Below are 25943 nucleotides of genomic sequence, written 5' to 3' on the forward strand. Positions count from 1 at the left end.
AAATATGCATATGCACAGACAGATACATTTAATAATCATGACAATTATGTTGTATTACATTACAGTGATTTAACGTTAATTTACATTCAAAATGTAAAGTCAAAGTCTATTTACGTAACTTTAATGATATTCTAGAAGAACAGAACATTACTGTAAAATGCAGTAAAATACCTTCATATTAGGGTTTTTTCCCACGGTCGCAGCCATACCCGCGACCTTGTTGTTAGTTCACATTCATTGGCCGATGCTTAGCGTCATGTTATTTATATTAATTGCAATTCCTACCTCTACATTTCTTTTTCAAAATATATTATTAGCACAGCGTGTCCGTGCAATGTTTTACATTGTGGCATGCAGAGAAATCTTAACAAGGAAGCTCACAGAGAGATTGAGCTTGTTATTAAACCCCAAGCTGGTAGGGGGAGCTCCTTAATAAAACACTTGCAATGCTACAATATGCCTCAAGCTTCAACAACAGCACAACAGAAGTCACTCATGGTACAGCACTCTCTCTACAAAACAACAACTGTCAGTGACGCTGCACCACGGCGTAAACACAACATTCAAGATAACAGTTTAAAGTAACGTAACCATAAACAATAAAACAAGAACATCTAAACAGCAGCACATGTCCCAAGGCATGATGGGAGACATTTCTGGATGTGTTTTTACAATCTAAATATGCATATGTACAACAAAATATATTTAACAAACAAGTAAATTGTGTTTTATTACATTTACAGTGATGTTATGTTATTTTACATTTGACGTGTCAGATCACAGTCTACTTATGTAAATGTAATGATATTCTAGAAAAACAGTACACATTTGTAAAATACACAGTAAAATCATTTGACATTACTATTTTTTGGAACAGTGCAGAATTGGTTTGTAAAAATGCTGCAACTTTAATGGTGTGGAACTGGTTTAGCTTTCGTCTGTCAGATACACAACAAAGCACTATTTTTGGTAGAGCATACTAGCGGGCTGTCGATTGTCGGAGCATTACAGCTATCGTAGGCAGGAGCCTCGCGGAGTGATACGTAGTGTGCGTCAACATAATATTACCGTATTGTGTGTGTGTAACCTCTTTTTAAGTTTTGTGGATATTATACATGGTTATGCTGAGGATATGTCGGCCAATTTCCACTGGAAATGCCTTTTGGTTAAACTGTCAGCGAGGAATTTGCATTTGCACTGTTACATTTTTATATAACTTTAATGCACATAAAAAACAGCATTAACAAAGTTGTGGAGTTGTAAAGTATTTTGTCAGTTATATCGTTATCGCAAATTTTCAAATGTCGTGATAAATATTTTTGGTCATATCGCCCTGCTCTACTACAAATTATGCATTTTTTCTGGCTTTGACTTGATATGGTTAATGAGCATGAATAATGGTGCGTTGTTCAAAAAGAAACTAGAAAAGTGGACATAAAAATATAGAAGAACCAATCAAATTAATATTTTTTAGTCATGATGAAAGAAAACAGACTGGTCATTGATGCAGATGTTTGCTAACATCATAAAAACAAAACATTGTAGTAAGCAAAGGCTTTAGCTATTGTAGTTCTCAAGTATAGTCTCAAATTATTGTAAATACTTTCTGTCGTGCAGTCTGGCTATGCAGAGAGCTCAGGCTTGAAAGGATGTGCAGCAGGTGAGGGAGGGTAAGAGATGGAAGTCTGCTAATGAATATAGAGCGTGTGTTTAGAAGATGGAGGAAGTATTTTGAGGAGCTTGTGAATGAAGAAAATGAGAGAGAGGAGGATGGATTGGGGAAAGTTGGTGACTTGGGAAGTCCAGAGGATTAGTAAGGAGGAAGTGAGAGCAGCTGTGAAGAGGATGAAGAGTGGAAACACAGTTGGTCCAGATGACATACCCGTGGAGGTATGCAGATGTGCGGGCAGCAGATTTTTTTGCTTAACAAAATCTTGGGAAGTGAGAGGATGGCTGAGGGATAAAGAAGAAGTGTACTGGTACATGTTTTCAAGAACTAGGTGATGTTTGGTAACAACATCACTGAGCCATAACATGAAGCTGTGGGAAAAATTTGTTGAAGCTAGATTAAGAAGTGAACTACCGATCAGTGAGCAGCGGTAGATGTGAGGGTTGCTTTGAGAGTGTTGATGGAAAAGGATAGTGAGCAGATCTGAAGGAGTGGCACTGCGTCTTTGTGGATCTAGAGAAAGCATATGATAGGAATTAGGAAGATAGGAATTATGATACTGTATGAGGACAGTAAGGCAGTGGTGAGGTGTGCAGTAGCAGTGACAAATGGATTCAAGTTGGGAGTGGGATTACATCAGGTTACATAGCCCCTATTTGTTTGTGATGAGAAGGAGCCAGTGTAACAAGGAAGCTGTAAGGAGCAGGGGTAGTGAAGGTAGAGGAGTTTAAATACCTGGGGTCAACCGCTGAGAGCAAAGGATGGTGCCCTGAGAGGAAAAGAAAAGAGTGCAGACAGGCTGAAGTGGATGGAGACAAGTGTCAGGGGTGATTTGTGACAGAAGGATAGCAACAAGAGTGAAAGGGAAAGTTTACAAGAAGGTAGTGAGCCCTGCTATGATGCTTGGAGACAGTACCACTAAGAAAAAGACAGGAGGCTGAGCTGGAGGTGGCTGAGCGGAAATGCTAAGAGTCAGCAGATGAGATGATGTCAAGATGATGTATAAGAGAACTACTTGAAACCCACTCTTGTGTATATTTGCATGTTTCCAAATAGAACAGGCTGCTACTTAACACCTTGTTATAGTCATTGTTTCTTTTATAATTCATATTTGTTTTTGTTATAAAACGGAGCCGAATAAGCGAAAAAGTAGATATGCCAAAATGCAGCCAAGCGATACAGTACAGAGTATGGTGGGTTTTTTCTTCACAAGATAACAGTCTGATAACACAAGCTGTCACCAAACATGGCTTTATCTAATTAAAAGCACACACCCTGCTTTCAGCAATAACCATGAGCCAATCAACAGAGCACGGATGCCAGTAGTGTTGTCAGGAAGAAGTTTTCTTCAGGCCCATCACAGCCCAGCAGCCACTGTGAGCAAACTGGGTCTTGGACACATTTGTTTCCAGGGCAACAGCCACATGGGAAAATTTAACCTCAGAAAAAGTTTCAGTTGTACAGTACTGAAGAAACTAATGACGGCTTTTTCATTCCCTTTGCTCGCTACTTAAAGCATATGATCAAATAATACAAGGACTGTTTTGTTATTTTATGGCAAAGAAACAAGATGGACTGCTTTTCTTTTACTACAGTGAGCTAGCTGGGAGATTTTAATTTTCAGCCTTTAATTAATCTTGTTACTGTTTTCCCTTTCAGAGTGCCCATCTGGCAATGATTGACACTCTGATGATGGCATACACAGTGGAGGCTGTGAGCGTGGAGAAGGTGATGGCCTGCATTTGTCAATATCCATCCTGCTACCCTGAGGTGGAAACACCTTATGACACTGAGGATGCAGTGACCACCTGGATCAACAAGGTCAGTTGTGATACACAATGTTTTCTTAAGACATGTTATAGAGAGATAGAAATGACTGTGTTTGTGCCTGGTATTTTGTACCTGGCAAAAAAAGTGTTTGGGCCACAAGACTGGTGTCTTAAGATTACAGGTGTTGTTGTATTGCTTTCTGTAAGCCATCCCATGAGTCGACGTATGATTAAACATTTTGTTTTGTCACAAGAAATCCAAACCTGCAGAAGCATAGGTCATTCTGACATCAAAACAACGTTTCTCATCAGTCATCTCTCAGCTGTGCAGCACAGGTCAATTTGTCCTCCTCACAGGCGAACCTCTATAAAAATCTTTTTTCTAAAGAACAAATAATATTTTGTAACATCAAGGACTGATCAAAAGTAATGCCCTTTGAGATTTTGCCATTTCATAAGTGTCCCCTTTCATTGTGTTCAATGTCTTTTTAAGGAGCTCTTTCAAAAGTCTCACACAGGGGCGTTTCACCAACGTCGGTTTCATGAAGCTTGACCTCTGAAATTCACATTGCACAGTGAAGTCCAGCGAAAACACTGACCTAAATACCATGAAATCTGATCTAGATACACCATGTTGCCTTCATGCCCTGAGGTTCTGCCATATGATGCATACAGGTAGATTCACTACAAATGAGAAAAAAATACCTGCACACTGTTGTGACTCAGTCTGCAGGTGAACCCTAAGACTTCACCTCCCCACCACTCCTCGCTGGGCGCTGCTACCCCCCGCTGGGGTACTTGTTGGTTCTGGGGCACGTGGCTGGATGTTCTGGTGTGGCCCCTGGAGCCCTGGGACCCTGATCTTAGCTCACAGCCTCTAGGGCAGCCTCTAGCGGGGTGAGCTGCCCGTCGTCTCTGGTCCTTTGAGACTCCCACCCTTTGGCCGTGGGTATTCTATTTAGGGCCTCCCACTTCTCCTGCTAGGATGGGCAGGCAGATATTGCTGAGATGTGTGGCCTCGAGTCTTCAGTACTCTTGGAGGCTGCGGCTGGCCCAGTTCTCCTGGATCCATCTCTGAATGTGTCGGGCTCCTGGGAGGGGTTGTTGTAGCTTATGACAAAGACAAACACACCCCCACAAGAAGATTTCTGATTTATGTACTTTTGAATTTTCTAATTTTTGTGTTCCAGGTGTTGTATGTTTGTTCTGCCTTACAGGTGAGGCAGTTAGCGATACATTATGCATGTCTATTTGTACTCTAACCCCCCCCCCCTTTTTTTTTTCTCCTGCCTTAGACATTGTCATACTGTGTACTACATATAATGTATTAACTCAAAAAAGACAAATAGAAATGAAGAAATAAACAGAATTTGTAGAGCTGATGTTGGAAAAGAAAAATGTGTTTGTTATTTGTTATTATCCTGTTATTGTTTATTATCCTGATACCTATAGAAAATTCACTAAATTTAGCTCTATTGTGTCACAATAAACACATTTTTTTACAGTCACATCTGCAGGAGATAAGTCAGTATTCAGTCTGCGTGTTGGTTCAGGCACAAAACATTCTTATATCCGCTAACTCACATTTAATATATAGGCTTAAACCATGTTACATCAGGCTATATATGACCTATGAAACATGCCCTACAAAAGTGTTACTTATACTATCACAGCAAATCAGACTTTCTAAGCGTGTAAGTGGTTGTGGTCATCATCTGCAGACACATATGGCTGCTCCTCCATACAGTACTACAGAATCTACAACAGTCTGTTTGCATTCCTCTAATAGAGACAAGGAGCTGCTGTCAGCTTTCAGCTATACACGCACATGCACACACTTACAACAGCAAACAGGAGGTGTGGTCTTGGTGTCCCACTGATCTGACATATGGCTCTCTGTTGGGTTCCACTTGTGTTTTACTGATTTCTCATTTTTAACTCATGCTAGATGCTAGATTTAAATAAAATCTATTCAGCTCCACTTAAATGCATCGTTAATAAAGTAAATTTAATGTAAAATGTGTATAATCCACAGACTGGTGTTGTGGTTTACTGTAGAAATCAATGACTGTAGAAATGACTGTTTTCTACAGTCATTGGTAGAAATCAGAACAAAGTCACAAAAATGGACCAGGACTGCTTATTCCTTTGAATCAGCTCTTAATAAGAAATAAAAAGATGACCATGGTGTCACTGTTTTTGAATATTTTATATATGTTACTTTAATTACTGGCAGGACAATAATGTGGAAACTAAAATTTCAGTATTAAGGTTACCAATTTGAAAATAAACTATGGAGACTAACTTAAAATAACAAAACTAATTTGGCTATTACACTTTCTAAGAGAGCAATTTGAGTCATACACTACTCCTTATCATTTGCTTCTTGATGCTTTTGTGGCTCGGGTCATTTTAAACTTGTTTGTGCTCTCTCTTTCAGGTAAATGAATACCTGAAAGAGATTGTGGCGCAGGAGCAAAGGAAGAAGGAAACGCAGGGCACCGAGCCTGCTGGGAGTCCTCGGGTAGGTGATTTTTTTTCCCCTTCAATTTCTCATCTTTAGTCCTTCTCAAACTAGGCATAAAAACACAAATGTTTGTTGGACAGTAAACAGAAGCAAAGTAAAACTCTTGGCTCTGCTTAATAGAATTATCGCCACATTCGCCTTTTGACTGACAGATATTTGTCCCAGACCTCTATGTCACTTTATGTCTGTGAACAGCTTCCTGGACAGAAGTTAAGCTGTTAAAATCCTGATGCCATCAAAGAAAATCTGACTCACAGATGTCTGAGCTTTAGCTTACGCTCAATCTGTCTTAATTAAATCACACAGAGAGAGGAAGAGATAAGACCAGGTTACTTCTTCAACACCATAATGAGTTTATCTGCTCTGACAACTCTGCATGCTTCAATCACTTCATCTTTGTCTTAACCAGAACATCAGCCCTCTGCAGTCTAATGAGGTAATCAGGGGTGACCCAAGTTCATGGTCCAGCCCACAGTCCAAACCAGTTATATAACCGACTCTACTATCAGCAGTAATTTAGAATGCAATGAGACAGGCTGGTGTGGCCTGTGTGTGTGTCTGTTTATTGTATTTAAGTAATCCATGCTGGATTCTGTAGTTTGACACTGCATTTGCAGTAAATAATTTAGTGATTCACTGAATAATACCTCTCATGGGTGGAAATGATTTAACTGAAATCTCATAAAGTCTTTCTTTAAATTCAAATACCTCATAAATCTCTTAAGCAGGTCTATACCAGTCCATATGTTCACAGATACAGTATACCTACAACAGGACTACTAAGTACTGGGAGTAAATAACATATGTGATGTACTATTTAACAAATAATGTGAGACAGAATAGGCTTTATTGACTGCATTTTGCCACTGATATGCATCACCTTGTGTGCTGTTTAGTCATCAATACTATTAAATATATATATGGAAATGTAAATTATTTCATTAATTCAATTCAATTTTATGTGTATAGCTCCAAATCACAAGAACAGTCACTTCAAGTAATGAGTAGTAGAGAGAAAACCCCAATAATCAGACAACCGCCTATGAGCAAGCACTTTGGCGACAGTGGGAAGGAAAAACTCCCTTTTAACAGGAAGAAACCTCCAACAGAATCAGGCTCAGGGAGGGGTGGTGAGGGGAGGGTGACAGGACAAGAGAGCCAGAGATAAACAAATATCTGAAGTTTTATTTATACTGGTGTCATATAGTTGATGGCATGCCATATTACGTTATGATATAATATGTCAATAGGTAATATTAATTTTGTCACCTTTATCTTTGTATTTTAAATGATACACAAATTATGTGGGTCTTCATAAGGACTGTCTGTCCATTATATATAATAGTGTTAATATGGATGTAAGAGTTTGTGGTAATGATGTTGCTTATCTATTGTTTTATCAAGCATTACTAGCATTTCGGGCTAATTCAGTTAACTGCCACAGTGTTATCAGATTTAAAGCAACCGGGGGTTTTCCTATGAAGCAGCTGCACGAATCAAGTATGCACAAAAAGAAATGGCCTACATTCCAGTCTGCCCTAAATCTTATATTTGTCCCTTTTGCCTAGCTTTCTTTGTCACAGAGGTTATTTGAGAAGGAGGAATAAGTTGGGCTCCAGTAATAGCAGGGGGCGCAGCAAATATTCCCGATTTCCGGAATCACATCTTTGTCATTTATGACTTTATTATTGTGGAAACTCATATAACAATAGCAATAAAATGCTGATATATTTTTCAGATGAAACATCTGTGCGTGTGTGGATTTACTGTTGTTATGACTTCATTGTGTGCTAACAGTCAAGCTACATTTAATATTATGGTGCAGCAGCAAGGGGCAAAGTTGGTATGGCAGCCACTTTCTGTCAACCTAACAAAGCAGAATGATAACAGAGGAGGGGGGAGAGGAGGAGGAGATGCATGATGTCATCTGTGTATTCACCTTTATCCTTATCCTTCATGCTGTGCGCCTGTTTCTCGACTCCAGATCATTCATTATTTTTACTTTTTTTACTATGAAGTCACCCTGCTGTGAGTTTTTTAATGATGCGGAGGGTAGCGCTGACCCCTGAAAGTTAACTCATCCTTAATAACCATAAAAAAATTAATAAACTTCAGCTGACATTTATCAGCAGTTTGTTCTTTTCTTTCTTTTTAGTTACTCCATTCCTCCCTCTCCAGACTCTCTCTATCATCCCACCCAATAACCTTTCTTGACCCATGTTCCTCTGGCCTTCCAGGTTTTTCAAACTGCCTTTCTACCCGAGTTAAATCAGGCAAAAACTCCATGCACTAACACTGTCAGTGATGCTTTTTCCTAGAGATGTTTAGAGAGTGAGAAAGTTCACCTAAGGGTAAAAATTGTAACCCTGTCCAATGTGTTTTAGTGTGTGTGTGCATTTTCTGTCCCAGTCCCAGGGCTCGGGAAAACTTCCACAGTGTTTGATCCTGATCTGACCAGTCAGTATGCAGACACAGCACTGCATGCCTCAGCTAGCCCCCCACAAACACACAGGATGACACACACTTTAATTGGTGAAGTTGAAGGAAAAAGTGCCATCACATCATCATTTCATCATCGGATTTTTGTCATGCTTATTATATAAGAAAATCCCTTATTAAAGCGGAATAGCTTTAACTTGCTCTGTCAATGTGAGTGTCATCACATGTTTGGCCCCCGAGCTGGAGAGCTGGCTTTTTGGTAACATCATTTGTCACCTCTGGGCGGCTTTGGCGGATTGTTGCGTGTTTGTGTTTGCTTATGGCTGCTTATGACATTGTCCAACCACCGCAGAAAGTCACAGTCATTGGATGCTGCCGTTTTACACCTTTGGATGAATTGAAGTCCACATTTATCAGTCATTATGTTTGCATTTAACTTCTTAAAAAGAGTTTTTCTATGGTTAAAGTTTCACTTATTATATGGATATGAGAAAGATAAATACTGGAAACTGCAGCAAGCGTACTGATGGACTTGTATCAGAGAGCATATTTCTCCCATAATCTCTCATAGTGCCCAAAGTCACTTGCTGTCAGAGTGCTGGCTTACTTGTTGTTCCTAGGGTATTTAAAATTAGAATGGGAGGAAGGCCCTCCCAGTTTGGATTCTGGAGTCAGACACCTTTGATTCTTTTAGGATTATGCTTACAACAAGCATATATTTAGGGCTGGATCAGGTGGCCCTGAATCATCTGTTAGTTATGCCACAATAGGCTGTGGTTCTTCTTCCCCTCCTGTTTTTCACTCTCTATAAAGTTATACACATCTCTGTGTTTAATTGTTAGTTATTGTTAATCTTTGGCTCTCTTCCATAGCATGTCTTATGTCCTGTCTTCCCCACATCAGGCCCAACCAGTAACAGCAGATGGCTGCTCCTGTCTGAGCCTGGTTCTGCCTGAGGTTTCTTCCTGTTAAAGGGCAGTTTTTCATTCTCACTGTCACAAGTGATTTGGTTGTTTGGGTTTTCTCTCTATTATTGTAGAGTCTTCACCTTACAATATAAAATGTCTTGGTGTTGTTGTGATTCAGTTTTATAAATAAAACTAATTGAATTGAATTGAACTGCATTGTAGGAGATGTGAAATTTGAGCCAGCAGGAGACTTAATGGAATAGGTTTAAGCTCACTTTGTCATTCCAGCCATTTCTTTCTGCCTCTTAGTATTTCATGAAATGCAGATGAAGCCATGTATGAAGCTCTCTTCATCCTCTTTTTTCTTTTATCTATACAAACATGTTTCTTTGATTGTCAAAGACTCAGAAAGTTAGAGCATTTTAGCACTATGTATTTCTCACTTGCAGCCTTCAGGCTAAAAAAGTGTTTGGGTTTTTTGTGTTTGTTTGTTTACTTCTTTATTATTTTTATTTTTAAGTAAGAGTTACAAACACCCAGAAGAGCAAAAGGAAAAAAAATACAATTACATGCAAAATTTATAGCTACTAATTTTTTGGGTGTCTATGTCTAGCACATTCATCTATTCTCTCCCTGTACCTCCATCACTCCCCACCTCCAAATACTTCCCCCCCTTTAGTCTTTGCAGTATTACTGCAGTGTGAGTCACGCACACAGCCTCTGTCTCAGTCAGGCATAGAGAGACACAGACTGACGCTCACCAGGGCAACGGTGTTTTTATTTCAACCTACTGCATTATGTTCAGAGGTGATGGTGGGTGGAGAATAAGAGGAGGGAGCTGCAAAGGCACGTCCGGACAGAGAAGGAAGGACTAATCCTTTAAAGTTGTCAAAGCTGAGCTGCAGCTCAACCGGACATCATCCTCTGTATGAGAGGATGAACTTTGCTAGTAACACAGAGAGAGAGAGTAGGGGAATGACTGGGGTGAATTTGGGTGGGGTGTGTGTGTGTATAAATACAGAAATAAAGGGTGCTTGCATGTGTGTGCTTTGCTGTAAGATGATAAAAGAGGGCATTACTGTACCTCTCCCCAGGGGTTTGATTGGTGGAGATTTTACTCTCTAACCAGCCTTAACCGCCTAAGATCCGAACTATTTAATGTTATGCATTTTTAATTTCTCTTTGATATTTGAGCTGATTGGGGCCCAATGAATGTAAAAACAAAGAATTACCAGATTTTTTTTTTTTACCTTATTTTTGTTTTTATGAAAAATCAGAGCCACATATGAGGATATTCGTTTAAAATTTTGATAGAACAGTAGCAGTAAGTGGATATCAGGCCCTTGTAGAGCAAAATTGAGTATTTTGGTCTAAATAATCCAAAATGTGATGTCCACATATGTGGACGCCAGGTCCTAGGAGGTTAAATCATCATTAGATACAGACAGCATCCATTTCCTGTGTCTTGTTCTCAAACTGGGACAGCAGGGTTTGGAGTAGGTTTGGTTACCTTGCTGCAAAATGTCATTGTGTTTGTTCTTCATAAACACAACCTTACACTCGGGTTAAAATGAGAAAATAAAAGTTCAAACATTTGTGATTTGTGAGTAAATTTTTCCAAAAGAGACAGAATGTTGATGAGAGCCTGAGAAGTGATCAAATCCTGATCTCTGTGTTTGCTGTGTTCCCCAACTGACAGCCAAATCTTGAAGTTGGCCTGCTGGCCTGCACTGACTTTGTGAGGTCATGGATTGGGTACAGCTTTTTGTTGCTGTTGTTGTTTTTGTTGATGTCGCTCAGCCTGGAGAGGTGATGTGACTGCAGGGTTTATGATACTTTTATTGAGGTCGAGAATCCTTCCGGTTCAGTGAGCTTAGGGGGAAGTAGAATTATCGAAGGTTAGAAGCCAAATCAAATTATCATTCAGAGAGCTGTGGCACCAATAAAATCAGAAGAATCTTCGAAAGCTACTATTGATCCTTTCATCCTCTTTGCTGTCTTTAATATTTATTTTTCCTCTGGCTGACATTAATATTTACTTTTGAGGGTTTCAGAACAAAGCAGCTGTATCTTCTCACGAGTCACTGCGTGCCTTTGAAGTCGAGGGCTCGCAGACCTCTTGAGTGGCACTTACATTTTAGGTCTTTGATGCTTCTCAGTAGCGTGGGAATTAGCTGTTAACTGAGGCAATCCTCTCCTTTTTGGAATCAGCTTACAGTGACACTGGATAGCTGACAGTTTGGTTACAGTAATACATTTTTTTCCACTGAGGTAACGTGAGGTAAAAGTGAGCAATTAAAATTTCAGTTAAATGTTTCAGGATACAATGTGATCTTTTTTGAGGGGAATTTGATGCTTAAGTCTAAAGTTCCATTCAAGGTTTAACACATCGACTGTCAGCTGGTGGAAAATAGTCGTGGTGTAGTGTTTCCATGTATCTTTAAAGAATGAGCCTCCAAGCTGATGTGAGGAAAGTACACGGTAACTCTGTAACCCAAAGCAGCTGTAGTATATGTGTAATCAGTAACAGCCTGCTGTATACAGTCTTTTTGTACACTCTGAAAAAAGTGCAGGTTTGTCATGTCTTTGCTTGTAATACTAATCCCATTACTAACTAATCTGGCTAACAGGTATTTCTTTGTTGCTGTTTGTCTTTTCCCTTTGCTGTGCATCTGCAGTCTCCAACCAAGTGGTACATGAAGCTTGTGCCTGTAAGTGAACTAATCAGTGCGCTGCTCTTTCATCTGTGTCCAGAGTGACTGTCTTTCATTGCTCTTTCTGTCCGATCGCCATCGTTTTGTCATGTGTGCATCACTCAGTCACTGTGATATAAACCAGATATTTTCTCTCTTCTCCTGTTTTGATTTACAAGTGCTGTATGCATGTGATTATTGCTTTTCTTAATTTAAAGCAGACAAAGTAGGCTGTAAATGACAGTTAATATCTGAGTGTCCATCATTAACCATGTTCTGTATATGAGCCTGAGTTTACAAAAGTCAATATAGCCATTATTTGTGTCTCTAACGTGCTTCCTTGTATTGCTAACTGGAAGCTTGAACTATAAAATCTTGGGAAATCACTGATTATTATTGGCTTTTAGAAATCTAGAAGCTCCCACAGTTACTATACATATCAAATTGATAAGGAAATGGCAATATTTCAATGTTTTTCCATACAGAGCTGTGTGTAATTCCTCAATCCGTACGAAGATGAAGATGGTCCACATAAACAAGAGCTCATTGTAATACAAGGAGAAAATAATTAAGGTCACGTCATGACATCTGGAATAATAATCAGTGATACTTACTTCAATCATGCAGCTCTCTTCATTCTCGTGCCAGTTCTTTTTCCTTTTCAGTTCCAACAAGGCTCCAGAGCCGTTCACTTACTTTAATACATGAGTGAATTCAATGAGGCCTTGCAGCGCTTGTTGCTGCTTTAAAGCTCCATTATACTTCCCTAATTTTGCTGCTGTCATTAGTGAAACGGTAAGAAACAGCAGGAGGAATTTGGCTTAATACCTGCTGTAGGTGTAGGCTTGGTAATTTTGCTCAAGGGCCTAGGTTTATAGTACTTTACATTCTGCAGGCTCGCTACAGGAAGGAGCAGGCCTCGACCCAGCCAGTTCCTTGGATCCCCCCAGTGGACAACCTGCTAAAAGACAGCACAGATGGCTCGGCCCTGGGTGCACTGCTGCACTTTTACTGTCCTCAGCTGCTGCCACTGGATGGTAAGAAACAAGCATGAGGAGCGTGGGTGGGTCAGTGGAATTTGCAGTTAAAGGGGGCTTGATAATAAAGTACAACATGAAAGTAATGTGTCTACCAGCAGTTAATTGCTTATTTGACCAAACAACTAAACCCAAAATGCATCTTATTGGTACATATTGAGGTGTCAAAATTCATAATTGAGAGTACAGGGGGAGGTCGTCAAATGTTGTCTTTATGAGGGAAAGAGCTAATGGTTTATTCAATAGATCAAACATCAAAATAGACTCAAGATGTTGCCAGAGAGCCGAGTTAATATCAGGACAAATATGCAAACGCACAGACAACAATGAGGGGAACAAAAATCAATCAGGGAGCGTTGTTTACCGTGTTTAAATGAACAGTGTTTCCTGATTGATCTTTTGTTCCTGTGATTGTTTCAGCTTGGATAAATGACTGTGGATGTATGTAGTGTGGGGGTGTGTTTGTGTGTGTTTGGTCAGCTATTACACACACTTCATCAGCAATGTGATGTAATTACCTTACGTCCAACCACCAGTTGATGCCTACCGTGGAGTGTTTTGATTGGTCAGGCAGACGTTCTCAAAACTTTACGCTTTAAATGCCTCAGCAGTTCCTAAAAAAGAGACACAGCATTGTTCTGAACGCGCTCCATCACTGATCTTAAATATTACTGTCAGCACAGTAAAAACGAAAACACTGACGTCTGCATTATAACCAGACCGACTTCAATCATCAAATTCGTACTCCGTCACAGTGACACCTGATGGATCTCTCTGCCCTCCCAGATGTTTGCCTGAAGGAGAATATGAGTCTGGCTGATCGACTGTACAACCTGCAGCTAATACAAGACTTCTGCAAAGACAACCTGAACAGCTGCTGCCACTTCAGCCTGGAAGACATGCTCTACGCCTCCTCCACCATCAAGGTACTACTGTCTAATGAAATACTTGCTTAAGTTAATATATAAGATTGTAAGAATACATTTTTAGGCACTGCATTTGCGTTTGTGGTGTGATCTGAGGCTTGCATTGTGATGCTGATCTTGGTTTGTTGGTTTACTGGTTGCTTGGCGATCTCATGGTTCTCACTGTAAACAGATTCTTCACTCTCAGTCATTACAGTGTTGTAAAAATAGAATTTTAGCTGCTAAAACGTTAGAATGGTACCCAGTAAAAAATGTCTGTTAGCAGAAAATCCAAACCCTGTCCGCAGTGCCGCCTGCTCTATTTAAAACACTAGTTTGCGATGTCAGTCCCAGTCAGACTTGATGACTTTTTCCCAAAACACTTTAAAATTATTCGTAAGCGTTGTACCGACACAGATTAGAACCCCATGTGGTGTTAGATTCAGGCTAAATGAAACAAGAGAAGTGTGCAGCAGTGTAGGCCGGTGTGGTGAGTCACGCTGTGGAAAAGAAACTTTCAGTCCAAACTATCCGTCTTCACCAGCCACAAGCTTGGAGAGCTCCACTCAGCCTTTTCCTCCAAACAGTCTATGCATGCGTTCATTTTTCTGCCCTGTAATTTGCTTTCCATTGTTTGTTTTCTTTTCATCTTCATTTCCTAATTTCCTTCTCTAGTTACTCTTTCTTCTTCTCCAACCATCCTTTTTCTTTTGCTCGTTTATTTCATTTAAAAAGTTGCCACTGCTTTTAAGGAATTTTACTAATGATGTTTCTCCTCATGTTTGCTGACCTTTCTCAGACAGTACTAGTTTCTCTTGACAGAGACCTTTGTGATTTATAAATCCTTCAGTCCTCTCTCGTCTATAACACTGTTGTTTCTCGGTGTGTGTGTGGTTTCTTGGTGTATGAATGTGTATTGCAGCTGGAGTGCCATGGAGACAGTCCGCATTTTACATTAAGCTCAGCCCTGCTTTTCTGCCGTTACCATAAAAACATATATAAGTCACTCGAGACACACAGGAAAGAGCTTATTTTACCCCTTCACTAATGTCCCACTCTCTCTTTGAATCCACAACATTTCAGTATGTTTACTTGGTCAGCTGGTGTGCATACTGCATATACATATATATATATTTCTGTTGCATACCTACTAATTTATCATCAAATTGCCATTATAGCCAGTGGTTGCCACAATCACAGTGCACTTGTGTTTGCTCAGTGGTTTGATCTAACGTTCCCTCTCTCATGCTCATGAGTTTGTTTTTAGTGTGTCGGTCTCAGTGTGTTTTGCCCGAGAGCTGCACGGGCAGGGGAAAAATAAGTTGATGTGTCTGGATAAGTTTGACTTTCCCTGACTGTCACCTCAGCATGTCCTCAGATGTAGGAGAGCTCTGAGCACACACACAATACAGGTCACTGAAAGGACAAACCTCAGGGGACTGTCCAAACTGACTAAAATATGTCTAATATCTAAAGGAAACACGCTGAAAAAAGCAGTTTTGAAGCTGAAATCCAGCAAAATGATGAAGGTAGAAAGTATTGAAAGTATTATTATATGCTTAAAGTAATGAAATGTATTCATATTTAGAGGAAAGTGCCCTTTACATGCTTTATTTTGCACAAAATTTCTAAAAAAAAAAAAAAGAAAAGAAAAGAAAAAGCAAAAGAAACATATCAATTTCAGCCCAAAGCACATGCATTCTTTTCAACATGGTGTCAAAAAAATAATCACCAAGCTTTGTGAACCAGCCATTAGCAGCATTTTGCTGACACTGATTTCAGGAGGGGTAGAGCAGTCTCAGCAGGCACAGTAATTGCCTGAGAGAAGCAGCGCGGCAGACACGAGTGCACACAGAACTAGTTAGATTCAGTAACCTTGACCCAGATTGCAGGGAGTCACACCCTCGGTGGTCGTATGTTGTTGCTCGGCACGCTGATGGAGACAATATTACAGAGAATGAGCCTTCGCTTAGAGGGGAGGGGAGGCGCACGAGGTGTTGATGTGGAAAAAAGTGGGAACGGGAGAGAAGCGACAAGAAGGTGATAACACAGTTTGAAACAATTAGGAAGGAGAAGGAGCGAGGAAACAGAGTAAATGGGACAGTATCTTTGAGAAAGTGATGACAAGATTGGGCACACGTGTTACAGTAACACACACAATAGACTCACACTTTGCCTCTGTGAAAGTGTCCCTCTGCTAATGCTGCTGCCAGATGTGGTTAGCGGAGATTAGAGCTGGTGGTTTCCAAACAGTTAAAAACACACTTCTCAATTGATTGACATTAAAATAGTCATAATTCATAAGATATAACACGTGACAATAAAGTGCATCAGAATATAGGATTGCAGTAAAGAGAGAACCTGGAAGATGCCACAGTTTAGCTTAAATGATCAACTCTAGCTGGTGTGGAGAAGATCATTTAATAGATGTTATCAGTCTTCCTAAGAAATCAGATGCAGAAAATTGGAAAAGAGCATGAAGCGTTACAGTGGGAACATTTACTGCACACACCCCCCCAAACTAGTCTGCCTGATATCTTCATGTCAGACACCAGGTCTCTTTCTGGTAAATATGTACCCCTCTCCAAGATTAAGAGTCTGCACTCTTTCCTCTCAAGGTACACAAAATTTGCATGTATGGTGATGACAGGTTGACTTGACATTTTGTTCAGTATACCTTAGTAAGAAGCAAAACACTTTCTTCTTTTCTGTAAGGAACCCAAAAGCCATATATCACATACATTACCTAAGGCCATTCTTTGCTAATGGACACCAGACCACTAAATCACCCAACCCGCTCCCATTTACTGGCTCTATGTTTAATTAATTCCTCACACATCATAGTGGCTATCTATGGACTCAAGGAAGATAAATGAAATTCACCAGCTCCTTTTGTACCACGAGGTTCCTCGCAAACATGCTGCGGTTGCCCTGAGGAGGCAGTTAACACACTTACAATAATTCATAATCTCCCTCTTCAACGTGATTCTCAATTAGTTTATGATCTGACTGTCAGCAGTGAAGGATGGCACTTTTACTCCTTTGACCTAAAGTGGCACACAGGATTACATACAGTATAATAGCCGTGGCTGTAGTCAACACACATTGCAGTCTAGTATAATTTCTCTGTTCGATACTACGTGTCTCTGAGCAATCGCTTCTAAAAATCCAAATGTTTTCTCCTACCGTCTTTCAATAGGCGTCTGGCAGCTGTCTGATAAACTTGGCGATAGACCAAAGGGTGGTTTTTCCAGATTGGAGTGAGTCTGTCTGGCTGGCTGCTGGACGTAGATCCTTTAATCAACCCTCTGGCCCAGTGACTGTTAAGATTAATTCCCTCTGAATGCTCACTGTGTGGCTATAGGCCGCATCTTCAACATCATTTCTAGGGGCTTTGTTGGTATATATTTTCCTATGCATTTGAATGTTTCACTGTTGTGTATGTGTGTGGCACATACAGGGGAGGAGGGGGAGGGTGTTTATTCCTATACCCGCAAAGTGGATTAGCTTCCCCCACCCCACCACTCTCAGCTCTGATCTTCTAGTCTTCTAGTAATCACCAATCTGACTTCATTCTGAGCGGCACACACTCAAATCTGCAGACAGGGAACTTGGCAATGCTGCAGACCTGGCAACCCACGAGGCAGTAATGCCATTCGCTGGGGAGATAGGTGTGGTGGTGGTGCAGTGGTTGGTTTAAGGGATCAGACTGAGTGTGTGTGTGTGTGTGTGAGTGCTGAGGCTGGGGGTATTAAGCAAAAACACTCACACCTGGTGTGTCAGTAGTAGTCGGGCGAACAGATGGGAGGAGAGAACAAGTAAGCTGGTGGCACCAATCTGGGAAGGGCGGATGACAGGAGATCTTTGTCTCTTTCTCATTCAGTCATTTTTTTTCCTGCTTTTTCTTTCTTCTGAGGAGTGCTTCACATGCTGAACACACCTAAAAGGTAACCAGCACTATTTGATTTGGAGTTCATTAGTAATTCTTTGCTTACTCAACTCTAACGACTTTGTTAACCATGTGCTCCACTGCTTCTCACACCAGCGGAGCAGGATTCTGCAGCAGACACACCTTTTCGTCTTCTTGCAGCCCTGCACGCTCGCATGTGAATTAGACGGGAAACAAAACCATGTGAAATGCTGCAGTAACACCCCCCCCCTCCAGCCAACCAGGGTGCTGGTGTTAATTGCCTCCGTCCTTCCTGGTGTGGTTTTGTGCTTCAGTTGACACGTGCGCTCTGGTGTTTGACTGGTACAGAAAGATGCTGCTCATGACTTGAGTCAGGCTTCTTTAGAGCTGGAGCACGCACCATTGTCTTTGTCTGGAGACCGTGGACTGAGAGCTGGTAGAGGGTGGGATTCCTCAAGGTCGTGCTTTACTCCACTCATTTGCATTTGTGTGTGTCTGTGAGTGAATAAAGAAAAACTGTACAATTTGGCCTGATCATTCAGCATAAATTGATTACTGTAAATGAATCTCATCTGTTTGGATTGGAGACATGTTATTTGGTCATTTCTTTGTTTCAAGACAGTGACAGGTTGAAAGAATTTAGAAAGAGGGAGCAGAAGAAAGGCAATGTTTCTAGAGAATAAGCTTTTTTCCCATTATTATAAGGAAACAAACAACAGTGCTTTGGGAGAATGAAATACTGAGTCAGGGACTTTGTAAGATTGATGTTTTTTGCAGCGCAGTGCACTCTCCTCCAGCAGTTTCACCTCCTCGTGTATGTTGACCCGATTCAAACGTGGACATGACCTGGCACAGCAGTGTTAAATCCCTTTGAGCTCTGACTCTCAGTCTCATTCAGGTTGGATGCAGGTGACCTCTATTTTGTAAATGAGGTTAATGTCTTAATCGCTTCTCGACTAGCACTGTTACTATTTGCTTTAGCATCATTTACATTACCTGAGCCAACACAGAGAAAATATAATTTCCCTGTAAATGACTCTACAGTCGTTTGAACTGTGAGGCATGTTTCTCTTAAAGAGGATATTCTATCAACTAATTAGTCATATATACACAGGGTACAATACAAGTTTATGATACCTCAGCTTAACAGAGACACCTGCTGGACAAATCAGACAATGCAGTTGAATGAAGCTGTTTTGGACTCATCCGGATTTTATTCTCTGTGCTGTAGCATTTACGTGTTTTTGAATGGTTTCAATCTTGCTCTTGTTTTCCTCCCCAGAATAACTACCTGGCGTTCATGGCAGAGCTGTTTTGGTGGTTTGAGGTGGTCAAACCGTCATTTGTGGAACCAAGAAAGCTCGATACCGAAGGCACAGGCAAGTGTGAAATTCTAACCCTGCAACTTTATTTGTATAGCATTTTTCAAAGAGACACAAATTGCTTCACAGTTTCGAATAAAATTCAGACATTAAAGCGTACATGATCGAACAAAGATGCATAATCAACCATATGGCCAGACGTTCATTCCAACATACACAATTCCAATAAACACAAATCATTGTAAACTATGGATGAAGGGAAAGCTAACCTAAAATGTAATGCCGCTTCAATTAAATTTAAAGTAGCTATAGTCATGCTAGTGTCACGATTTGTAGCGAAGCAGCAGTAACTAAGTATGGTAATGTTTTTTCTCTGAATCATACACAAATTAATCAGATAAGGATCATGCAATATTACATTGTGTCTATTGAAAAACCACAGTGCGATCATTTTTATTTGTCTTATCACGTCAGAGCCCTCATCCTTCTTGAAGAATTTCCCTGTAATCCCCATCTCCAAGGCAACTAAGAAGAGTTTTATGGAAAGGCCCCCAAGCCCTGAAAGACCCAGGTATGTTAGCACCAAGTTACAATGACAAGAAATCAGGTGGCAGAAAATTCTCAGTTCCCATCATCATGTTTGTCTCTCTCGTTCTCAAGTTTACCCCTGCGGCCCCAGCCCCGAAACTCAGGTGATTATATTTATTTATGGAAATACATACAAAGTATATACAAAAGCATTCTGTTGTGATTGTTACTCATCATATGCGTCTTACAGGAGAGATCAAGAGGTCAACCTCGATGTCCTTTGTTGATGGCAATCTCGGTACCTGGCCAAAAGAGAAGAGGTGAGTGTTATCATTGCCCTCTTTATGTCTAACCTTTTATCATTTGTTAACCAAATCTGCTAAATTAAATTACAATTTCTTGTTGTTTTTTGTTTTGTCTTTTGTGTTAAGATCTGGGCCTTACGGTGTGTCCTTTGACATCCCCTTTGATAAAGAGGAGTCTGCGCCTGCCACTGTTCCCTCCACACGTGGCATGGTCAGGTCTGTCAGCACGGATGATGGTTCTGGTTTCAAGGTCCTTCACATGCCCCGTGGAATGAAGCGCAACCTGTCCTTCCAGCCAGTGAATGGTCAGAGTGTCGGCATTGAAGAGGAAGGCTGCCCAGACAGCCTTGCTGGCATGGAGCCGAGCAAGCAAGGGTACTCCAACGGACACAGAGGAGTTACAGAAACAACTCCGTCCACGGAGGAAGCCCTCCAGATTATCCAAAGCCCAACCAGGCCACCAGTGGAGGGCATCAACAATGGTTTCTTTCTGCATAGTCAGGAACATGGTGCCGGCGTTGGTGCTTTAGATCCAGTGTCAGAGGTGGACTCCAAAGGACCTTTGAGCACAACAGACACCACAGAAGTGGACACTGGCATCCATATCCAAACAGAGGACATGCTGGATGAAGATTCCTCTCTGAAAGACTGCTCTGTGAACATGGAGCTGGACATGGACACGCCGAGCCCCTGCCCAAGCAGTCAAAGCAAATCCCCTTCAGCAGTAAAGATGACTAGCTTTGCTGAGCAGAAGATGAAGAAGCTTAATCCATCAGCACCAGACTCAGGAAGGGGCAGCTGCAGCTCGCTGAAGACCACTCCGGAGGGCTCTGAATTTGGGCTCCCATTATCTGTCTCATGGGCCCCGACCCCTGAGCACAGCCCGGTCCGCCAACAAAGCACACCGCCCCCTATTTCACAGCCGTCACCCACACCTGTCCAGCTTCCACCCAATGACCCCGCTCAGGTCATGGCTACAGAGATGGTGCAGCTGCGGATGAGGCTCGAGGAGAAACGGAAAGCTATTGAGGCGCAGAAGAAGAAAGTGGAGGCAGCTTTTACAAGGCATCGGCAAAAGATGGGCCACTCAGCATTCCTAAACGTGGTAAAGAGAAAAGGTGACGGTGCAGCAAGTGGAGAAGAGGGAGGAAAAACTGAGGGAGAAGGAAAGTCAGCAAGTACAAGTCCTACCTTTAAATTTGGGAGGAACAAGGCAGACACACCTGACGGGGCAGAGCAAAGCAGCACGGCTTCCTGTTGGCAAAAATCTCCCGGTGCAGGTGAGGAAGGCGGACAAAGCCACGCTCAGCTGACAGAAGTGGATCTCACAGAGTATACACGTTCAATTGAGAAACTCAACCACTCTTTGGCCTTCCTCCAAACTGAGATGCAGCGATTGGCTCAGCAGCAAGAAGTAATCATGGCCATGAGGGAGCAAAAACAGCAGCAGGCGTGGGTCATCCCTCCTCCACATACAAACCCCTTGCCACAGAAGCACGGTCGAGCCGGAGCCGTCACTCGATCCTCGGGACCCTCTTCTCCGGCTGACTCCCCTCGTTCCACCCATCGCTCTCCAACCAGCATCAAACGGAAATCTGCATCCTTCCACTCACGTAATCCTCGCACCCCTCGACCCAGCGAGCTCAAGCTGGCACCCTACAGTCGCGTCCTAACCGCGCCACAGTCTGTCGATAGCATCCCAAGGCTACGGCGATTTTCTCCCTGCCAGCCCCTGGCAAGTTCCTTCGTTTACATGGGGGAGAAACCAGCAACCGCCAATTTGGAGACGGTCGCTCCAGTTGCAGATAAAAACAAGGAAACACATTCCCTCCTTTCCCCAGAGCGAGAGCTTGTGGGTATAGCCGGCTCCCCCTCCCCAAAACTGCAGAACAAGAAAGAGCAAAGTGAAGTAGGTACTAATGCCCAAACCCAGGAAATAGAAACTCCCCACCAATCCAAGACCACTGACATGGAAACAGATTACCAGAAAGCTCAGAAGTCAGATATAGAGCTCAAACCTACTTTAGAGTCAACATTCCCTGAAGTTCTAGCCCACCCTGTGATAGAGACCTTCACGGTGATGCCAACAGAGATCCCTTTCCAGTCAGAATTGTCTGGCCAAGCCAAAAGCAGTTTGATTGAAGTTCCTCTGTCAGTGGTGAAACCGCTAGAGGATCCAACTCTGGATGAAAGCCTGGAGATGCAGCAGGGGGATGCGGAAAGCCTAGATGATGAACAGAAGCTGTGCCGTGGTTTCTTTTTCAAGGTAGGCTAAATCACAAAAATTAACACACGCACAACCCGAGTGGCAGTTAAACGTGTCGCTGAGTTGAAAATAAATTGAAAAAACCTACAGACATATTTGTAATTGGGCAGAAATGATTGTTTTCATAGGGAAACAGTTTTTGTTCCTAGGTGAAGATGATAAGTAGCACAGGATATATGCTGTTTGAGGATAGTATCATCTTCCCATTTATAGCTTCTACGGCTGCTGCTAACTGCTGTCTGGGCTTCAATGTGGGTCACAAAACTGGGGCTGCTGTGAATAATTCAGGCGCAGCTGTGGAAACACGGGGCTGAAGATGGGTCGGCTAGAAAACGAGGGTGGATACAGAGGGATGAGCAATGAGCGGTCACATGAATTAACCTCTACAGGAATCAGATTTGTAGTTGAGTTGCATTAGAAGTTTGCTGTGCCACCATTAGAAACAGCTGAATTCAAATTCATTTGGTCACGTGTGTTTATATTTATAGTCTGAACTCAGATATTACAGCGTTAACCACAGGGACATGAAACAAAGCGTCTGTTGCATAATAAAGTGTTTAGAAAGCCTTCAAATGAATGTGCTCTTTCTGGCCCTGAGAAATTCCTCTGTTCTGTGGCTTCTGCAAGCCCTTTTGAATGCTTCATTTAATATTACAAGAGCATGCTGACCTTTCCACAATCCAGGTTTAGAGTCATCTCTTCATTATATCAGATTAGATTGAACAAAACAACAATAAAAAGGATTTACTGGGTATCAAAATGACACTCGGTTCTGCCAGCTCTGGATTTGCATCACAATCACAGAAGGTCAACTTTGCTTGATGAAAAACAGATAAACAGCTAAACGTATAATATTCATAAATTGACACAGCAGCTTGCATTACCTCACACACACACTTTAACCCAGCTGCCTTGTGTTCCTACAGGAGGATGGAAAAGCAGAGGAGAACATGGCGCAGAAGAGGGCTGCACTGCTGGAGAAAAGGATGCGAAGGGAAAAGGAGAGCCAGCAGAAGAAGATGCAGCTGGAAGCTGAGCTGGAGCAGAAAAAAGAGGAAGCTCGGTGTGTCCGTCTGAGAAAAAAAATGAACTTGTTTGTTGGGATTTTATTTGATGCTTTACTAGAATCTTTTTCCTACTTTTTCCTCATATTTTTTGTTTCCATTTTGTATTATCTTCCATGTATTTTCTTCATTCTGTCCATTTATGAAACATCACAAGATAGTAATAGTAACATCACAGCTTTCTAAAGCCCATTATGTCCCAATATTTGCTTAATATATCTAAGACTTATAGACCTGATTAACGTTCAACATCTTGCCAAATAACTAGTCTCTTTTTAATAGCAGTGCAGTGCAATATTTACAAATCAATCGGCTGTCTCTTGTATGGTGAATTTAGCATTTCAAAGTATCTTATTGCTAACTCTCCTTCCATCCCTGCATCTGTTCAGACTGAAAGCCGAAGAGGAGCGTGTCAGGAAGGAGGAGGACAAGGCCAGGAAGGAGTTCATCAAGCAGGAGTACCTCCGGAGGAAGCAGCTGAAGCTGATGGAGGACATGGACACCGTCATTAAACCTCGACCCGCGGCAGGGGCCAAACAGAGGCGAGGGCGACCGAAGTCTATCCATCGCGATAGCATGGACTCACCCAAAACCCCCGTGAGGGCTGCCACAGGTAACCATGGCGATGACCCCCTCTCTTAGAGAGGTCAATGCCATCTCGTCTGTCACATCAGTGTCTCGCTGCTGCAGTGCATTGTGCCACCTTAGACTGTGTTAAGCAACCAGCTGAGCGCTGCCTTCCTCCTGATGTTTCCTTAAATGCTGTTTTATATAGTAAAAATATCAAGCTAATATATGGCATTGATATTAATGCAATAATAATAATAATTAGTATACTGAAAAATTATTCTAAAATAACAAATTAAAACCTCACGTTGAAGGAAGCAGCATCAGTGTATGCATGTGTGATATGTGTATATTTTTAAAAAAGCATTATATGATCTGATTTTACTGAATATGTGTTTAATTATGCATCATATTAGTTGGTTTTGCATGTATTTGTGGTTGCGAGACATTTCAGTCGCAGCACTGAGGCTCTAATGCTGTCGCAGGTGGCACAAAACACCGTGGACAGTCCGGTGGTGTTTTCATTCGTGCTGTGGTGTAATCGTGTCGTGTTGTGTTGTGCCACGTGTGATTATCTCACATCCAGGTTCACGCCAGCGTGTCTTTTCAGTCTCCAGCTTGTCCCTTGCTTCACTCAACCTGGGAGACAACGACAGCGTTCACTCTGAGAAGAGAGCAGCAAGGTGAGATGTTACTGGGTTCTTTTTCCCCCAAAATGAAACAAAGGTTTAACACTTGGTTTAGATTTTTGTGTTCCATTCAGCAGTAAATAATTTTACTGGTTTAACCTTTTCTACTTGCTGTAAGAGCCTTAAATCCATGCCAGATATATAGTACAGAGTAAACTCGCACTGCCTTCTCAGGCAGAGCACGTGCTGAAGTGCTCTCCGGTGTTACAGTAGGAGTTTTATCCTTCACACCTGCCGTGATGTGCATTTAATTGGACCAGCAGACTAACTCTAACTCTCAGATCTAACATTTTTCCTGTTTTCTCTCAGTCTTCCCTTTTAACGCTTTCCTTTCATGTTGTTTGACACGTCAGAAGTTCTAGTTTAGCCTCTAGCGGTCTCTTCTACTTTCTGCGCTCTCCTAAACTGAGAAGGAGAAGGTTAGTTTTTCTGGTTGACGGTGAAATCTTAAAGGCAATTCATGCTGTCCTGAGCCCAATCCTGCACTGAAAACCCTTTAGACCACAATGGGTTTTGTTAGGGATTGAGTAAGCACTTTAAGCAAAAGAATATGTTTTTTTGTTGAGACACTCATAACTAACTTCAAAGCAGGTTTGCTATGCTTCCTTCAGTATCACCATCACAAAACAATCACTTTTTTCTTTCCTGCTTACCCTTCTGCTGTGCTGTTCTCACCAATGTCCACACCTGCTTTGGTTATTTACGTCTGATAAAACACCAGGTGATTTATTCAGAACCACTGCTTGACAAACTCAATGCACACCCGAGGTAGAGCATCCATCTTATCAAGTCATAAACACATTTTTTTTATTCAAAGAAAGCTGAAATGACTTGTTAATATGGTCAGTTTAGTTGCACAAGTTGGCCTAATTGCTCTTACTTTGCATTTTCTTTGCTTATATTTACCAAATGCATGGCACAGATCATGTAATTTGGTGGTGTCCATGTAAAAAGCAGCATTTGATTTCATATTGTGAAGTTAAAATACTCCAAATGCAAAGAGTCTTACAGTGAGAGCAAGTAAATGCCAAATCCTGCACAAAAATGTATCTGACCTTTTTTTTACTGAGCTTAATGCACCAAACTGTATTCACTGCCTGCGCTTGCAAGCTTTGCTGCTGCCCTGGTTATCATGACTTTGTCACACAGCTAAAACCCAAACCAAGTCCTTTCTTTTGATGACCAAACTGAACTGAATAGCAGTGCCTGCAGTATGCTGTGCTGAGTGTTCAGGATCAGCACACATCCAGAGAGGTAAACTAACGCTGTGTGTGTGTGTGTGTGTGTGTGTGTGTGTGTGTGTGTGTGTGTGTGTGTGTGTGTGTGTGTGTGTGTGTGTGTGTGT

The 25943-nt window shown here is 41.6% G+C and overlaps 1 protein-coding gene across 4 annotated transcripts in view; it reads left to right on the top strand.

The window, feature by feature from the left end:
• Positions 1-25943, top strand: part of camsap2a (calmodulin regulated spectrin-associated protein family, member 2a) — a 44607-nt gene that overhangs the window by 15051 nt on the left and 3613 nt on the right. The window contains exons 3-15 of one of the 4 annotated variants that reach the window (XM_014333177.2): positions 3329-3490; positions 5879-5962; positions 11991-12023; positions 12901-13042; positions 13829-13968; positions 19140-19236; positions 19654-19750; positions 19840-19871; positions 19958-20027; positions 20139-22278; positions 23205-23341; positions 23732-23955; positions 24496-24592. In XM_014333177.2, coding sequence (XP_014188663.1) covers positions 3329-3490; positions 5879-5962; positions 11991-12023; positions 12901-13042; positions 13829-13968; positions 19140-19236; positions 19654-19750; positions 19840-19871; positions 19958-20027; positions 20139-22278; positions 23205-23341; positions 23732-23955; positions 24496-24592 — 3455 coding nt within the window. The remainder of the gene's footprint in view (positions 1-3328; positions 3491-5878; positions 5963-11990; positions 12024-12900; positions 13043-13828; positions 13969-19139; positions 19237-19653; positions 19751-19839; positions 19872-19957; positions 20028-20138; positions 22279-23204; positions 23342-23731; positions 23956-24495; positions 24593-25943) is intronic. The other 3 variants (XM_005920907.3, XM_014333178.2, XM_005920908.3) reach the window with 3 other exon arrangements.

Source organism: Haplochromis burtoni, unplaced genomic scaffold, assembly GCF_018398535.1.
Source record: "Haplochromis burtoni strain Fernald_Lab_line unplaced genomic scaffold, NCSU_Asbu1 Contig_5, whole genome shotgun sequence".
NCBI classification, from domain to species: Eukaryota; Metazoa; Chordata; class Actinopteri; order Cichliformes; family Cichlidae; genus Haplochromis; species Haplochromis burtoni.